Source organism: Engystomops pustulosus, chromosome 6 (genome assembly GCF_040894005.1).
Source record: "Engystomops pustulosus chromosome 6, aEngPut4.maternal, whole genome shotgun sequence".
Taxonomy (NCBI): domain Eukaryota; kingdom Metazoa; phylum Chordata; class Amphibia; order Anura; family Leptodactylidae; genus Engystomops; species Engystomops pustulosus.
In genome coordinates this window covers 36826939-36844568 of record NC_092416.1, presented here as the reverse complement: position 1 = coordinate 36844568, position 17630 = coordinate 36826939, and the positions used below count along the sequence as shown (strand labels likewise).

General features: G+C 47.0%; 1 protein-coding gene across 3 annotated transcripts in view; it reads left to right on the top strand.

The window, feature by feature from the left end:
• ALG9 (ALG9 alpha-1,2-mannosyltransferase) overlaps positions 1-17630 on the top strand; it is a 72118-nt gene that overhangs the window by 41064 nt on the left and 13424 nt on the right. For all 3 annotated transcript variants that reach the window (XM_072155745.1, XM_072155744.1, XM_072155743.1), the window contains exon 14: positions 4945-5072. In XM_072155745.1, the coding sequence (XP_072011846.1) occupies positions 4945-5072 (128 nt within the window). The remainder of the gene's footprint in view (positions 1-4944; positions 5073-17630) is intronic.

Genomic DNA, 17630 nt, shown 5'->3' with positions numbered 1-17630 from the left:
GCTTTTCACTCTGAAATTCCTGCTGAACTCCATATTGCTAGCAAGATAGATGGAAGACTTGCACTGATGTGTCATGTTACATAGAGGTCTATAAAGAGGGGAGGGGGAGCAGTGAGTCACAGCAGCTAGGTATCCACCCAGGGTGTCAACAAAGCTAGGTCTCCACCCAGCGAGTGGCGGCGGCTAGGTCTCCACCCAGCGAGTGGCGGCAGCTAGGTCTCCACCCAGCGAGTGATGGCGGCGGCTAGGTCTCCACCCAGCGAGTGGTGGCGGCGGCTATGTCTCCACCCAGCGAGTGGTGGCGGCGGCTATGTCTCCACCCAGCGAGTGGTGGCGGCGGCTATGTCTCCACCCAGCGAGTGGTGGCGGCGGCTAGGTCTCCACCCAGCGAGTGGTGGCGGCGGCTAGGTCTCCACCCAGCGAGTGGTGGCGGCGGCTAGGTCTCCACCCAGCGAGTGGTGGCGGCGGCTAGGTCTCCACCCAGCGAGTGGTGGCGGCGGCTAGGTCTCCACCCAGCGTAATGTAAACCCCTCTCCAGAGTCAGAGCTTTAGTGAAACATGTGAACGAGGGCTAAATTTATGTTGCTATAATGAGGAAACCAAGTCACAGCAGGGCATTGCACAGCTGCCCGCCGGATATATCAGGGGGGGGGGGGGGGGGGTTCAGAGCCTTTCCATATTTCCAGTGGGTGCACGGGGGCAGGATTAACATCACAATGCAGCACACACTATGTACAACGTATGAGAAGTATAGTATTGCCAGTGTATGGAGGGGAGAATGGTTAAACTTGTAAAATTTTTGAAGCTATAAACTGCATTAAAAAAAAATCCTGTAATAGGTAAATCGGTTGGTCTCTTCATGGTTTTTGGACGTGTTTTCAGCAGTCTTAGCCAGAATATTCCTAATAATACGGGACTGGCCACAAATTTCCTTTTTTCGTTGCGACAAATTTGTGTGAGCACACAATCGGATTATTACTTTTTATTCTTACTCGCCTGGCTGTATAAAAATTGCCAAAGCTATTAAGAGAAGTCACCAGAAGCCAGAAAGCTTTAGAAGCCACAGAACAGGATGAAGGCTCGGCCCCCAAATTGAATCTAATTGCTTCTTCGCATCATGCAGGTTCTCCTTTTGTGCTCGCTACAGCTGAGTAATTCAGGCATGTGATTTATTTCTTCGGAGCTCTGTGTGAGACATATTTATAGGGAAGATAATATCCCTGGCTGGAAGTGGCCTCCGTGACGTCAATCCTCAGTTTGTTTTGTTGTCCCCTGGAGAAGCGGCCTGTTTGCACACACTGCTTTGCTTTGTGTCTCACTAGCCGGGGTGTAGATGCTGTCCCCGACATTGGGAGGTAGAACAGTCAGTGACATGGCAAATCCAATAGAGAATGAAATTCCTCCAGCATATCAAAATAGCAAATTTTAAGCCGTGAAAACAAGTTCTGCTTGGAAAAATATTTTTACAGCAGCTGCCAAATTAACATTTTAACAGATGTACGGGTGCAGCATGTGCTTATTTATTTGGATATGTTGGGCACAGTGCAGATCAGGTCAGAACTAGTGGGGACCCCCTACCCTGCAAGTGGGTGCAACCTTATGTGCCAGTCAAAGACTTTTACATTGGGGGGTTATACTTTCTGTTGATTTCTGTTGCATATATTAATAGTTTTTCTTTTATATCCATTCTCCAACCCGAATTGCGTTTTTTCGTCGGGTTTCCCGAAAATTACTGATTTGCGCCGAATTGCCCTGGGTTTTTGGCGCACATGATCAGATTGTGGCGCATCGGCGCCGGCATGCACGCAACGGAAATTGGGGGGTGTGGCCGTCGGAAAAAAAATGACGGATTTGGAAAAAACGCCATATTTTAAAAAATTGTGTTGCTCGACACGCACTTACCTGCACCCAGTATAGCTTGGTGAACTCCGACAGACTTCAGCGCAGCAGCAACACCTGGTGGACATTGGGTGCACTACTCTAGTGAATCGCCGGAAGACCCGAATCAGTGTCGGAGAACTTGCCGCTGGATGGCGAATGGACCGGGCAAGTAAATCTGCCCCAGTATGTTGTATTCTGAAATGAATAGATTTGATGAATTTATGGATCCATATTGTGCTACGCTGTTAAACATACAATTCGTGGCCATAACTAGATGCATGCGTAAAATAATAATAATTCCTTTATTATATAGCGCACGCAGATTATGCAGCGCTGCGCATAGCTTGCCAAATCGGTCCCTGTCCCCAATGGGGCTCACAATCTAATCAACCTACCAGTATGTTTTTGTAGTGTGGGAGGAAACCGGAGGACCCGGAGGAATCCCATGCAAACACGGAGAGAACATACAAACTCTTTGCAGATGTTGACCCTGTGACTTGAACCCTAGATCCTAGCGCTGCAAGGTTGTAATGCTAACCGCTAAGCCATGCCAAAGTTTGCCATGCTTACGAGTTTTGAGGTGTTGGTTCCAATATCTTCAGCTTTCCCAAAAATTAGGAAGTTTACAAAAGGATTGGGAATGATGGAATCTCACAAGCTGCATCATTCTTCATTCTCTAAGATCTGCTGTTGGGTGTGAGTTTTACAGCCCTAGTATCAAGACTGGGGTTCCATGGGCTCATCAGACAAAATAATTCTGGAGGCCTACCCTTTATCATCCCCTTGGAAATAAACCCTAGTAACCTCCAAATTGGGTTGTCTTCTGCTGTCTCTATGGGGTCCAGTATGGGGCCCACCTGGTGGCTCTCTAGTGGGCCAATCCAACACTGCACATCCCCAAACTCCTTAGAAGGTTGGCAAGATTGTTATGATGGAAAGGTGAGGTTTAATTGAATTTTATCTAATTAGTATGACCAACTATCATGGTTTTTTTTGGAAATAGGACATTGTCTGCTCAGCCAATCATGGACTGGGGGTGGGGAGTCTCTGCTCTACCCAGAGATCAGTATTTCCCATGTGTCGGAAGACTCCAGAGAGTAACAGGGATCAACATATTGTTGTGTTAGGAGCCCCACGTTCAAACATGGAATATTTTCGTTACTTTTAGAAACTTTGAATTCTGTAATGGAATAAGCTGAATTGGAGATTTATTTTGGCATCACGGAGATCATATATACAATGGGATCTCAGTATATTGTGCCTCGGTTTGCCTGTAGAGATTACAGTGTAATAACAAGGATTTGGTTTTAGGCAAAACTGTTTATTCAGGAGCCTCGTAGTAACAGAAGGGATCATAAATCCTTCCATCTCGGTGGCTCTCTCCCTGTAAGTTATCCTTCATCTCCCATCTACCAGGAGACCAATTATTTAGTAGTTTTTCCCATTATCACCAGCGATCTGTATTTCCCCAGAAGCTTCTCTGTAGGTTAGGATTTAACTGTTTAGTAGCTGCTCCAGTTTCTTGCTCTCTGTTTACAAAAGTCTTGCAGCACCGAGCTTTTGATCATGAGCTCGCGTAGATTTGTTGCACGTCTGGTGCCTCGTGTTTCATGAATGTTGCAGTTTATTTCTGGACAGTATATGTCTTCTGCCAGTGATTATGCCCTGGGTGCTGCAGCAGGTTTCTTTTGTAGACTGTATATCATAAGCTGATATAATGGGCTACCTGCTTGTTTGTCCTCCTCGTGTACCATGGTTACCAGAATAATGCTCATCCGGAAACTCATGGCCACTGTGTTACTTACCTGCCATGTCATGCCCAAACTGTAGTTAAACCAGTATAAGGGGGCATAATTCCCCTAAGAGTAAGGGTTCCTAGCATACTGCAGTCTGCGTAAGTATGCTGCATTCTTGTGTTCCTTCTTGTTGCTGTTTCACTCAATTTCGGTATCTTCTTCCTGCCCTGATGTCCTCTTGTGATGACCTCAGCCATTTCTGATTATGAATTTCTGCTGCCCACCCTGACCTATGGCATTACTGTTGACCAGCCTTGACCTTTGCTTGCTCTTGACCCCTCACTTCCTTGCCTTTGGTTCTTTAAACCATTGACCTCCAACTTGCTCCTGACTACTCTCCTTTGCCTTACTCTTGGTGTCGTGGCTCGATCAGCTGCCGCCTAGGCCAGGACAAGCTGCCTCAGATTTGAGATAATGGCATAGATTCTTTAACTTTTGGAAGGAGAGATTAAGACAGGCGCAGGAAATGCCAGTTTTGATCAATCTTCCCTACGCTCTCTCTATGCTGTAATGTTCGCCTTTTGCCTCTGCGGCTTTGACCTTTGCTGTCCATGCTGCACGGCTTTGTGGCACGTGATTACGTACAAGCAGATCTTGGCAGTAATGGCTCATACATCTTGCAGATGACAGAATTGTCTTTATCAGAAATCTTTTATAGTGAAGGCCAAAATCAACAAATAATAATCCATTATTGTGAAAGGGCTGACGTCCTGCCTCTCGCTGGCGTACTTCGCTCCTCGCTAGAAGAGCATTGACTATATTCTTTCTCTTCATGAGTATTTGTCTAGAGAACAAACCTGAAGACAGGAATGGCGAGAGAGCGCATAACTCTGTCACGCTTTATTTAGCGGATAATTTGTTGCCGCATCTTCTAGTTATCGTAGTCAGGTTTATAGACCTCATACTCATCGTTCTGATTAATCCCGGGAACTGATGATCATCTGTCATGTTCCTTAGAGACTCTATTAGACGGCTTCTGAGATTCTTGTTTTCTAGGATTTACAATGACGGTGGAAAGACATCATTGTGTAAATTTATATTACTTATTTATAAATCCATCATGCACCCATGTAGAAGGAGAAAACAGCTTTTCTTTATTGAACTGAACGTTGGGCTCTGTAGAGTCCGGCTGCTAACTGCGCTGGCATATTACTGTGCCCCAATAGTCCCATTCATATCTAGCCACCCAACAGATTGCATACTAGAAAAATCTGTTTTATTTAGGTTATCATGTAATGTAATGTTTATTTTTGTTTTATATTTCTAGTTGGACATTGCTAAATGCCACTATTTGATTGATTACGATACTGCCACTAAGACGGCACGGGAGCCACGGTACTCGGCTAAGGAAGAATGGACGGTCATAGCTTACAAGTCGTTCATGGATGCTTCAAGGTAAGAACAATGGTATCTGACTCCTGTATTTATGATACAAATTAACAAATATTTGCTAAATAGAAGTCCTGGGAAACAGCCAGAACAACAGCTCAAATCTCTCTGTAGTGGCCAGACTGGGTAAATGCAGTTCCTCTTACATTCAAGACACTGCAGTTCAATTCAGGAGGAGGGGCTGTGCAGCAGAGTGCTCCAAGTCCAGCTACAGTCCTGGAATATAAATTTGTTTGCATGTTCCCACTACTTCTACACACGTTCCATGGCTGTTAAGAAACACTGCCTTACAAAGTACCTAAAAGAGGCGTGGTTTTTCATGATCCCATCCTGGAAAACTTATTTGCATATTATTTGAATCCCCTAGTTGAGCATCAATGGTTATAAGATTCCACATGCCTGCAAGGCAGCCTTAATTGACAAAGTCTTTGTAAGGAGAACTTTTACATCCCGACTGTAATAAAAAGCCTCTCACTCAATCAAACCAGTTCCCAACACTGTACTGAAGAGATGCAATCACCTCGTAACAGTGCTGTGTACAGTTGGGAGTCTGTTCCTTCTGGAATAGATATACTGGTTTGGTTTTAATCCCTCATCATGTCATTAGGCTTCCTGAAAGTCATGCTTGATGTCAAGGGGTTGCTTTACAAGGTAGCTAAAAGTGGTTTTCCTTATCCCATCCTGGAAAACTTTGCATATTTTCCCAAAATACCCCAGTGGAGTGACAATGGCTATAAGTCTCCACACACCTGCAAGGCCGCCTAATTTGGAAACATCTCTGTAAGGAGAACTGTTACTTCCCAACAAACACTGTCTGCAGCTTTGTATGGTCAAAAGAGATTCTCTGTTTTCACAATTTACAGAATGTTAGAGTACAATACGTGACAGGTATTAAAAAAAAAAAAAAAAAAACGTGATCCAGGAATAAACAGTAGTATATAATATTTGTATAAAAAAATGGGATGGGATCCAGGGAAGTAAAGATGTAGCAGAAGGAGGTGGGGAGGGAAGATCTCCCTTAACCCTTCTGCGGGAAGGTAGAGCTGCCACCTGGCAGACAATGAACTAAGGAGCAAGTAGAAAGTGTCAAATATATTGCCTGAAGGAGACCAATTGGAGTGGAACTTTTCATAGAAACCTATGAAAAAAGCAGAAAGTTCTTCCATGTGCACAATGTTGCTGACTTTTGAGAGCCAGAGGTACACCAGCGGAGCCACAGAAGAGGACCACACTGCCGTGACAAGGAGGGGGAGGAAAGACCATTTATGGGCTTGGGTTGGTAATCCTGCAGTGCTCAAGTAGCCACAACATTGGGTCAAGTGGAAAGGTCTATTGTCCGACTGATGGTGGATTGAACCAAATTCCAGAAAGGGGATGAGACGAGGCAGAACCAGAAAATGTGCAGGATTGTGCTCTCCTCCTGGAACACATCTCCAACTGGTGGGATCTCTGTAAAAATATATTAGTGGGTAGCGAGATAAAGGTTACGGAAATCAGGGGAGTGTATGGGTACACACTGTCTACTTAGGTAGACACTGTGGGGCACATTTCCTTACCTGGTCCGCGGAGTTCACCGAAAGTGCAATGTCCGACAATAATGCACTGCGCCGCGATTCACTAAGGTTGTGCGCCCGATATCCTGCATGTGTCGCTTCCCCGCTCAGATTTTACCATCTTTTTAGTCGTGTATGTAAGTGCATTGCTTGCGACACAATTTGAAAGTTAAATCCCTCGCTCAGTCCAAATCAGTCAGATCGTCCTCCAATTTGTGTGGCATGGAAGCCAGCGCTGCTGCGCCAAAATCCGATCACGTGAAACACAATCCCAGTGCAGACACCTGTTAAATACCTGTCACAGCCGTACAAAACCCGGAAACGTCGGAAAGGCTGGCAAAAGTGTGCACACGGACCCTTAGTAAATGAGCCCCTGTTGGGTACATATGTTAGAGCCCTGGCTAGGCCCCGGCTATACTTGCAAGAAGCGTCTCATAGATAGGGTGTAAGCCATCTAGTGGGGAGGCAGGATCAGTGGGCCCAAGACAATGCACTCTTTAGACCTGGTCAATAAGGTATGTATTCTTTTTAGAGCTGTTGGTCACCAGGTTAAAATATGAAGATACTGTTTGAGAGAGATTGTCTTTGGAGTTGCATTCAGATATCCCTTCTGTTTTTCAAGAAACATAGCCAATCACGTATTCAAAAATAACTTTTTAATTAATACACACAACCACATTCATGTAATTTTGGAGCAAACTGTGATACAATGACATTTTATTAGTAGCGCAATAACAGAGCCTTCTGTGGTTCATAAGAATTTGCATAAGCCATAATATAGCTATAATGGAGAGTTGGTGTAAACTTTAACCTTTATTCACCAATGTGTGTGTGTCTTCTTTTCATGTTACATGCAACTTTGTGTATAAGTTCAGTGTCGCAGTGTTAATATGTAGTCACACTAGGGGAAGAGGATTTAATGTTCATCCTCTCGTTTTATTGTGTAAAAAAAAGATCACTCAAGATATAACTATCAGAGATCAAGTATGCTCTCCGATTGTTCTGGGTAGGAGATGGTTAATTCCTTTATATTATCCTTTTTCCAAAATGTAGCTGCAGATAAAGTCAATATTTACTTGAGAACTGTGAGAACGCTCCTCTGTGCCACATTTCAAAGGGCTATAACTTCCCAAGATCCTAAAATCTCCTCTTTCATATGAATCTAGGATTGTGTTCATAGGTGCCAGGGAATTGGAGATTTCAATGGAACACTCCAGTCAAATGTAATTCAATGAATAATACATGGTGTAGGGCCTAAAGGGAGGAGCCTGACTCATTTTCATTGTATTCCTAGGACCTTTCTGGAGCCCGTAGTCCTGCTCCTTCCATCAATGACTAGAGTGTTCCTTTGTCACTTTAAACCTGAATTTCTTTGGATCCCTGGCACCTAGAAACAAAATTCATATAACAGAGGAGAGGCTGTCATGTACTAACCAGATTCTGTTGATACTCTTGGACTGTTGCTCTACAAACAGCAGCTAGTATACTAGTATATGTAGAAATACATTTGTGCATGGTATGGTGAACACACACACTTGTCACAGTATCTTGCCGTCTCCGGTCCGGGTGCAGCATACAGTATTGATAGGAGCTTGTAACAGGACATTATTACTGCCGTTTTCACAAGAAACCATATAACAGTTTGCTCCTCAGCTCCCTCTATTGGTGGCTGCATTAAGCCAGAATCTTATCTGTTGTGAAATAAATTCCTCAACGCCTTCTTCTTAAAATGTGGTACTTTGTTTGGGTAAGGCTTAAGCATAGCACCATATGTCTTTGCTTTTTGATTGTGCTGCTGTTGTTTATCATTTTATCTTATCTGTTGATCTTTGTCTACGCATGGAATTTGGAGATCTGTATCAAAAGAACAAAACTCCAACCCTTATAAATAAATTCTGATTCTGTTTTGATTAAAACAAAATAGCATTAAAAGTTTCACTTTTAAAGGGGATGCCCACTTTACCTCATGTTTTATGTAATGTCTGTGTAATTGTGGGGGCAGGATCTTGGGTAATTTACCAATATACCTCTATTAATAGTTCCACTTTCTCAAGGTCCTGGCAGGGCGATTGTTCATGGACGAATATAGATCACATGACCTTCCAACTGTAACCATTTTATGGGTAGGAATGTCTGGCTGATGAGGTAAAAGACAGGAGCCTTTACTTCACTTTACATATCAAGAAAGCGGTAAAGAACTATTAATAGATGTATATTGGTAAATTACCTAATTTCCCGCTCCACACACTTAAACACACATTACAAAAAACATGAGGTAAGGGGGCCAACCCCTTTAAGAGACTAATCACATAGTGCTAGTGATTTAAATTGCAAATAATCACACAAAATCTGTATTGTAACGCCAGGGGTTGGAGGAAAGCTAGTGAAATTGATCTGCTTCTGACGTAGCTTTCTTGGTAAAGGGCACCTATCTCTGCTCCTGTGAAGTGTGCAGATAGCCGGCCAAAGTTATCACGCTTTACTGTCACAGTAATGGTATCTGCGACCCCCCACCCCCAAGGACGCCATTAAAATAAGCCATCACCTCTCCTCTATCTTAAATTTTTTTTTTCTGTCTCCACGTGCGTCATTAGCAGCCCCTCAGGTGCAGAGGACAAGATTCACAATCCCAAGGTTAGGGCATTATCATTCATTACATATGTGCGTCCCCGTACGCAGACAGCTCCGAGCACCCCTCTAGAGATCAGACACTCATTTTTTGCTTGCTAGTCCCCAGGGCTCATGGAAATAAAAAGAAGCGCTTGCCTCAGCACGGCCTTCATTGTTCTCCTGCCATTTGTCAGGTTAAGTCATACAGCATTGACGTAAGAGCCCGCATCTCCACGTCGGTTCGGATACGAGGCGGGCGGCTTCTCTCCTGCAAGGATTCTATCAGTTTACTACCCGGATTAATTTATTTTCTGTGCCTCATGGGCCTTTGTTACTACAATAGTCAGGAATAATGAAAGCCATATTCCTGTACCCCCCGGATGTGCACTTCCACGTATTGTAAATATGTATCTCCTGCTGGATCTGATGAATTTATGCTTTATGGAATAGATGGGTTAAAGGGGTCAGCCAAGGATTTTAACATTCCAAACTTAGGTCACCCTTGCTCAAGCTGCTGAAACCCTCTTTCTTTATGTGATCTATTTGCCAGCCCAAATGTATATCAGATAAACAAAGGTTCAGTAGCCCCCACACATGTGCTGGTGTTGGCATCTGGATGCGGGTTGTGCAGTGAATAATTTAATATTCCCTGTTTAATGCAGCATCATTTTATGCCTTTTATAGGGTATAATGATATAGGTTTAAAGAGGATGCTCGGGGGGGCGTGGCCTGATGCCGAACTAGGAGGACGTGCGCCGCGGAGCTCCCGGGACCCGGCACCCCATCACCCTCCCTAGGCAGCCATCCTCCACCTGTGCCCCCTCCAGCCTGCTCCCCGGTGCCGCGGGTACCTGCCTCCACGCTCCGGTGCCGATATCACGGAGGTCTCCGGCTCCTTGCGGCCCCCCCGCACTCCAGCTCCTGCAGCTCCCACGTGCCCAGCGCGGCGGCGGGACCGTAGCCGCCCGACATCGCGGCTGCACACCGGAGCGGTGAGGGAAACCCCCCCCCCCGCCTCTGGACATACGGAGCCGCCGACCCACTTGTAGGATCGCGGCAGCGCTCCAGTCACCCCTGCAGCCTGCCGGAGGCGACAGTCTACTGGACTCCCCTGCGCTGCCTGAGGCCTAGGCGCGCAGGGTTAACCTCTCCCTTGCCGGACTGCAGCCAGGAGTAAGGTAGGGAAGTAATTCCCCTGCTGCTGCCCACTTCTCACCTGGGGACCCCAAGCTGTGCAGCCCAGCACTGAGTCCTCCATACTCCCAGTGACCCCCTGCCCGGGTTCTGTTTTGTATTAACCCTTGCAGTGCCGCTGCAATTTTCCACGTGGGCCCTGATTCTATTTCTACTAATTACTGGACGCTAGGCTCCTCGATTGTTTATCACTGGCCCCCTCTGCCCAGACGCCATGGGTAACCGGAGGAAGACGGCTAAATTGCTCAAAGCAGCGTCCGGGGTGTCTGCGCCTCCATCGGATGATGAATCCGTCCATGAAGATCCTCCATTCCAGTCCCTGGAACCCCTGGATGCGCAGGAATGCTCCACATCACAAGCCGTTCTAGCACAGATTCAGTCGAACGCTGCCAAAAAGTTGGGGAGATTCTCCCGCACACAGCCCTGCTCTCCTCAGGGGTCCCCAAACTCCTCTCCCTCCCTCTTTGAAGGCTCCCAGAGCCCGCCACAGCTTGTAAGCTATGAAGAGGGCGCTGATCCGCCTGACGTGGCCACTGAACTGGACCGCAAATTTGCAGAGGTGCTGGCGGCCATTAACGGATGCCAATCCAAACTGGTCACCAAGGTGGATGAGCTGCGACAGGACTTTGTTCTTTTAAGACACGATGTCCATAAAGCTAAAGAGCGAATCACCGAAACTGAGTGCAGAATATCTGAGGTGGAAGATGTCCAGAGGCCTATGCCGACACAGATAAGAGAGCTTCAGCGCCAAATGTCTGCATCCATCGACAGAGCGGACGACCTCGAAAACCGCCTGCGACGGAACAACGTCAGAGTGGTTGGCCTCCCCGAAAAAGTGGAGGGGTCTGACCCGGTATCCTTTTTTGAAAATTGGCTCAAAAATTTGCTTCCTGCAGATACCTTTTCCCCGTTCTTCACAGTGGAAAGGGCCCATCGTGTGCCATCCCGCCCTGGCCCCCCAGGGGGCAATCCAAGACCCTTCCTGGCCCGGCTGCTGCACTTTAGGGACAGGGACTCTATCCTCAGGGCTGTCCGTACCAAGGGAGAAATCCTCTATGCCAACAGCAGAGTGTCCTTCTACCCTGATTTCTCTGCATCCGTCAGGAAACAACGCGCACAATTCACTGAGGTCCGTGCCCGTCTCCGTGACAAGGGGTATAAATACTCCATGATGTATCCTTCCAAGCTCCGAATTGTGGACGGACAGAAGACTCGATTCTTCACCTGCCCAACCGAAGCACTTCACTGGGCTGATGCAGCTCCACGGGCTCCCGCTGCAAGGCCCGCACCTCCTGAGTGACTGGACTCATATATCCTTTTATCTGATGAGCTATGACATTGCTGGACTTAGTCCTGTATTGATGCTTAGGGGTCCTAAATCATTGCTCTAATTTTCTAATATTGCTCTACATTGGGGCGCACGCCTCGTATATGGTGCCCCATAACTGATGTGCTATCTCTTTTGGTCAATTTGGCCTGTGCGCCACATATGGCACTTATTTCTCTTTCCCCTCCCCTCCCCCTTCTTTGTACCTACTCCCTCCCCTCCCTTATCCTCTTACCGCTCCCCTCTACATATTACTCTTCCCTTATCCCCTCCTTTGCTCTCTTTAAACATGGCTGCCTAAATACCTCCTGTTTATATATACTCTGAGGGTTAGGGGTCCCGGGACAAATGGTGTAAGTTTGTCTTGAGTTAGGGACCACTGTTCTATTCTTTGATTGTTATTGGGTATAGGTCTGCACTACTGCTGTTAGGGTGTTAGACAGGGGGTTTATATTCTTGGGATTGTTAGTACAGTTCTGGTTATATTTGTTATGCTCACTGTTGTCTGTCTGTCTATGTCTTTGTGGTATGAAAGGATGAATGCTTGGTTGCTCACGTCTCCTTCCCCACACCCCTTTCCCTTCCGCTAAGATGTCCTCACTTAAGGTAATGAGTTGGAATGTGAGGGGACTCAACTCCAAATTCAAGAGGGCTCTGATGTTAGACGTCATTAAGCGTCAGGCCCCTCACATTGTATGTATCCAAGAGACACACCTTACGGGTCAGAAGGTCCTCTCTCTGAAGCGGGCCTGGGTGGCTAGAGGTTATCATTCCTCCTACTCTGTCTACGCCAGGGGAGTATCCATACTCATATCCAAAGCGCTTCCCATAGAGGTCATACAGGTAGCACCGGATCACTTTGGCCGGTACGTAGTCATACATTGTGCCTTGTGGGGCTTTACTTTCACTATAGTGTCGGTCTATGTCCCACCTCCCTTTGATCCAGCTGTATTGCACCTAATATCCAGTAAACTGGCTGCTATGCCTCCAAGTCCGATACTCTGCATTGGTGACTTCAATGCAGTCCCTAATCCCTCCCTGGATCGCACAAGCGGCCTAGACACAGGCTCGGTCCGTCTGAATGAGTGGCTCACTTCTCTAGACCTCGCCGATGTTTGGCGTAGTAAACATCCTCAAGAGAGAGAATATTCATTCTATTCCTCCGTGCACAAGAGCTTCTCTCGGATTGATCTGGCCTTTGTCTCCCCTGATATGATGCAGCATGTTGATCAAGTATCCTATTGCCCGCGCAGTGCATCTGACCATTCCGCCTTGCTTATCAGTCTCCTTATAGGCCCCCCCAGCGACTCCCGCTTATGGCGCCTGCACCCGGCCTGGCTCCTATCCCCAGCGGTCCAGAGTACTGTTAGGGCAGCGCATGGCGAGTTCTGGGATGTACACTCAACCCATCCTGATCCTCTTCTAGTCTGGGACTCGTACAAGTCCTCAGTGCGGGGGGCATTCATGTCGGGTGTAGCTGGCCATAGGAAGTTATTAAATGCGCAGGAGGAGAGGCTGACCGCTGCACTGGTGACTGCAGAAAAGGAATATCTAGAGAAACCTACTCCGGGGAATAAAAAGACCTGGGCCCAAGCGCAGAGGAACCATCTAGCTGTAGTGAAGGAGCGCACCAGCAAGCGCCTGCAAGCCAGGGAAGCGTCCATCTTTGAATTCGGAGATAAAAATGGGAAGCTGCTTGCATATCTCTCGCGGGCTGAACGTCCGTGTGCATCCGTTCCATCTATCCTTGACAGTAACGGAGCCTTAAACACAGAACCCCGGGCCATAAACATGGTTTTTCACGAATTCTACTCTTCTCTTTACAGCTCCAGATTGTCCGCCTCTTCCGTCGAGATTTCCAGATTCCTTGACAGTCTTCCACTTTGGAGGCTCACACCGGCACAGTCATTGGAGCTTGATGCCCCGCTCTCGGCGGAGGAGGTGGAACTGGCCATCCAATCATTGCCCCCCGGTAAGACACCTGGACTTGATGGGCTGGGAGGTGAGTGGTATAGGGATAACCGTGAGACTCTGGTCCCCCATCTCCTTAGCCTGTATTCCGATGCGCTCGACAGCGGTTCCCTCCCTGATTCTATGCGAGAGGCCCTTATTGTAGTTATTCCCAAGCCTGGTAAGGACCCTCTGCATCCCGACTCATACCGTCCAATTTCCCTCCTAAACTCAGATGTCAAAATACTAGCAAAAATTCTGGCAACAAGGCTTAATAAAGTAATATTATCCTTGGTGCACCCAGACCAGACAGGCTTTATGCCAGGGAGGGGTACTGACATAAATATTCAAAGACTACACCTGAATGTAGCAGAGGCAGAGAAGTCTTCAGACCCTGGGTTTATATTATCCTTAGATAATTGCAAGGCGTTTGATTCTGTGGAGTGGCCCTATTTGTGGACCCTCCTGCCCAGGCTGGGTATTGGCCCTCGCTTCACAGCACTGGTTAGGTTATTATATAACGACCCTAGGGCTAGGGTAAGGACCAATCTTAATATCTCACCTACTCTCCCTATGGCCAGGGGCACTAGACAGGGTTGCCCACTATCTCCCCTCCTCTTCGCACTTGCCATTGAGCCCCTTGCTGTGGCGATCCGTCACTCTGATAGCATTAAGGGCATTGCTAGAGGTTCTATCATTGAAAAGGTATCTCTCTATGCTGATGATACACTTGTATATCTTGGGGATGTGGGCCCCTCTCTGGAATCCCTTCTGTCCCTGATAGAATGCTATGGGGGGTTCTCAGGTCTCCGGGTTAATTGGGACAAATCGGCCCTCTTTCCCTTATCAGATATAGGGGTACGCGCCCTTCCCGTCCCAGTCCAGGTGGTGTCCACCTTTAAATATCTGGGAGTCCAGGTGTCACGCAAGGTACAGGCATATACAGAGCTAAACATCACACCCCTGATAGCTGCAACGGAATCGCGCCTAAAAGCCTGGTCCACTCTCCCCTTGTCCCTATACGGGCGTATTAATATATTCAAAATGATCTTCCTCCCCAAATTTCTATACCTTTTTCATGCTTGTCCTATACTACTCCCTAAGAGCCTGTTCAAACGCTTAGACGGCATTCTCAGGTCCTTCTACTGGCAGAGTAGCGCCCCGCGATTCAGTCTAGCGCTGCTTCAGGCTCCCAAGTCTAGGGGTGGACTGGCTGCCCCAGATCTGTATCTTTATTACCTGGCTTCCCAGCTAGTATATGCCCAGTGGTGGATAGATATAGACATGGGTAATGCAGCTACTGCACTGGCTGGTGCCCTGGTCGGTTCCTACGAGGCCCTTACAAACTTGCTGTACAGGTATAAGTCCCCATCTGATACCCCACTCCCCCTACGTACGGTAGCGGTGTGCTGGCGTAGGGCACAATCCCTGGTAGAACTAAACAGCCCCCCCCCTCTCTCGCCTAGGACTCCATTGTGGCTCAATCCGTGGCTCTCTCACTTCCTCTCCCTCCCGGGCTGGACAATGTGGGGGGCGGCGGGGGTGAAATTTGTAGGCCAGCTCTTATCCCCGGAAGCAGAATTACTCAGCTTTAACGAGATAAGGGAGAGACATACTGTACCCAATACGGCCAGCTTCCATTACACGCAATTGCGACACGCATTCAAAGCCCAATTCGGCTCCTTCGGCCTGACAGTGAAATTCTCCAAACTAGAGACTCTGATGAGTACCCCGGACCTCCCTAAGCCACTCACTCAGTGCTATGCTCTCCTACAAGAGCAAAAGTCCAGACCGTTTGATAGAGCCTGTGAACGCTGGAGACAGGATATCCCTGACCTGTCGGATGATGACTGGAGGGAGGTCGAACTGTCCTACTTCACATCTGTAGTGAGTGCGAGGGACTTCCTGATCCAATCTAAATTCCTCCATCGAGTATATTTCACCCCTGCTAGACTATTCCGTATGGGAGCAATGCCCAATGATCTTTGCTTTCGCTGTCAGGCTGAAGTCGGATCCTTCCTGCATTGTGTCTGGTCCTGCCCTAGGGTTCTTGTCTTCTGGTCCGAAGTGCTGGAGTTCCTAAATGTACACTTTGATTTCCCACGATTACTGTCTCCCTCTGTGTGTCTCCTCGGTATCATAAATGAAGTCATCAATGGCCACTATGACAAAATTTTCTTTAGGTTTGTATTATACTACGCCCGAAAAGTGGTGGTGATGACCTGGAAGGACCAGGAGCCCCCTCCATTAAAAAGATGGATATTACTTATTAACAGCGTCATTCCTCACTACCGGTCCCTGTATGTCAACAGGAAGTGTCCCCAGAAGTTTGACCGCATCTGGTCCAGATGGTGCGAGACTCCCCATACTGCCCTATGATCACTTGTGAGATATACTCCTCTCCATGATGACGGAGACTGAGCGTGCTGGTGTGTGTTGTGACTGATTGTCTATGTGTCAATAGTTATTTGTGTTGTATCAAGATGTCTGGTTACAATATCTGCTGTCACTTATCGCGGTATATCCCTTAGCTAATATTGGAACGCAATAAGATCCTGTTCATTACCACGGATGCTATTCAATTATTCTGTATTGTGGGGAAGAAAGTATGTAACAGACAATCTTGTTCTTTGGTTTGTTTATTGCAATTGTTAAAAAAAAAATTTTTCCAAAAATTTGCAAAAATAAATACTTTTAAAAAAAAAAAGAGGATGCTCAGCTCCTCCTACTCTCTAACATGCTGCCTGCAGATAGGACACTATGTACAATCTGCTCAGCTCCTCCTATTCTATAACATGCTGACTGCAGATAGGACACTATGTACAATCTGCTCAGCTCCTCCTACTCTCTAACATGCTGCCTGCAGATAGGACACTATGTACAATCTGCTCAGCTCCTCCTATTCTATAACATGCTGACTGCAGATAGGACACTATGTACAATCTGCTCAGCTCCTCCTGCTTTATAACATGCTGACTGCAGATAGGACACTATGTACAATCTGCTCAGCTCCTCCTGCTTTATAACATGCTGCCTGCAGATAGGACACTATGTACAATCTGCTCAGCTCCTCCTGCTCTATAACATGCTGCCTGCATGTAGGACGCTATATACAATCTGCTCAGCTACTGTTACTCTATAACATGCTGCCTGCATGTAGGACACTATGTACAATCTGCTCAGATCCTCCTACTCTATAACATAGAGAAAGCGTCCTTTCCTGTGGGCGTTCTTGAGTACTTTTGCTCTAGAGGGACACTGTACATTCTGCTCAGCTCCTCCTGTTCTATAACATGCTGCCTACAAATAGGACACTATGTACAAATGGTTCAGCTCCTGCTGTTCTATAAAATTCTGCCTTCAGATATGATACAATTTATAATCTACTCATTTCCTCCTGCTACATAACCTGCTACCTACATATAGAATACTAATCATAATCCTTTCAGCTCTTCTTGCTCTATTACATGCTGCGTGCAGGTAGGACACTATATACAATCTGCTCTGCTCCACTTGCTCTATAACATGCTACCAGCAGATAGGACACCATATCCAATGCGGCACATTTACTTACCCGGTCCTGCGCGATCTATGATCTGGAATGTTCGCCGGAATGCACACCTGCCACGATTCAAGAAGATCGTGCGCCCGATTTCCTGCTTTTGTCGCTTCCCTGATCAGGTCCACCGGAGTTCATCTTTTTCTTCCCGGTGCAAGTGCTTGGCTTGCAACACAAATTTAAATGTTAAATCCCGCGCTCATTCTGAATCAGTCAGATCGTCCGACGGCCCACACCCTGATTTGTGTCACATTAAAGCCGGCGCCGATGTGCCAAAATCTGATCGTGTGCGACATGATCACCGGCTCGATAAGTCGCAAAACTCGACGAAAATGTGGCCGCGGGACCCTTCATAAATAACATGCTGCCTG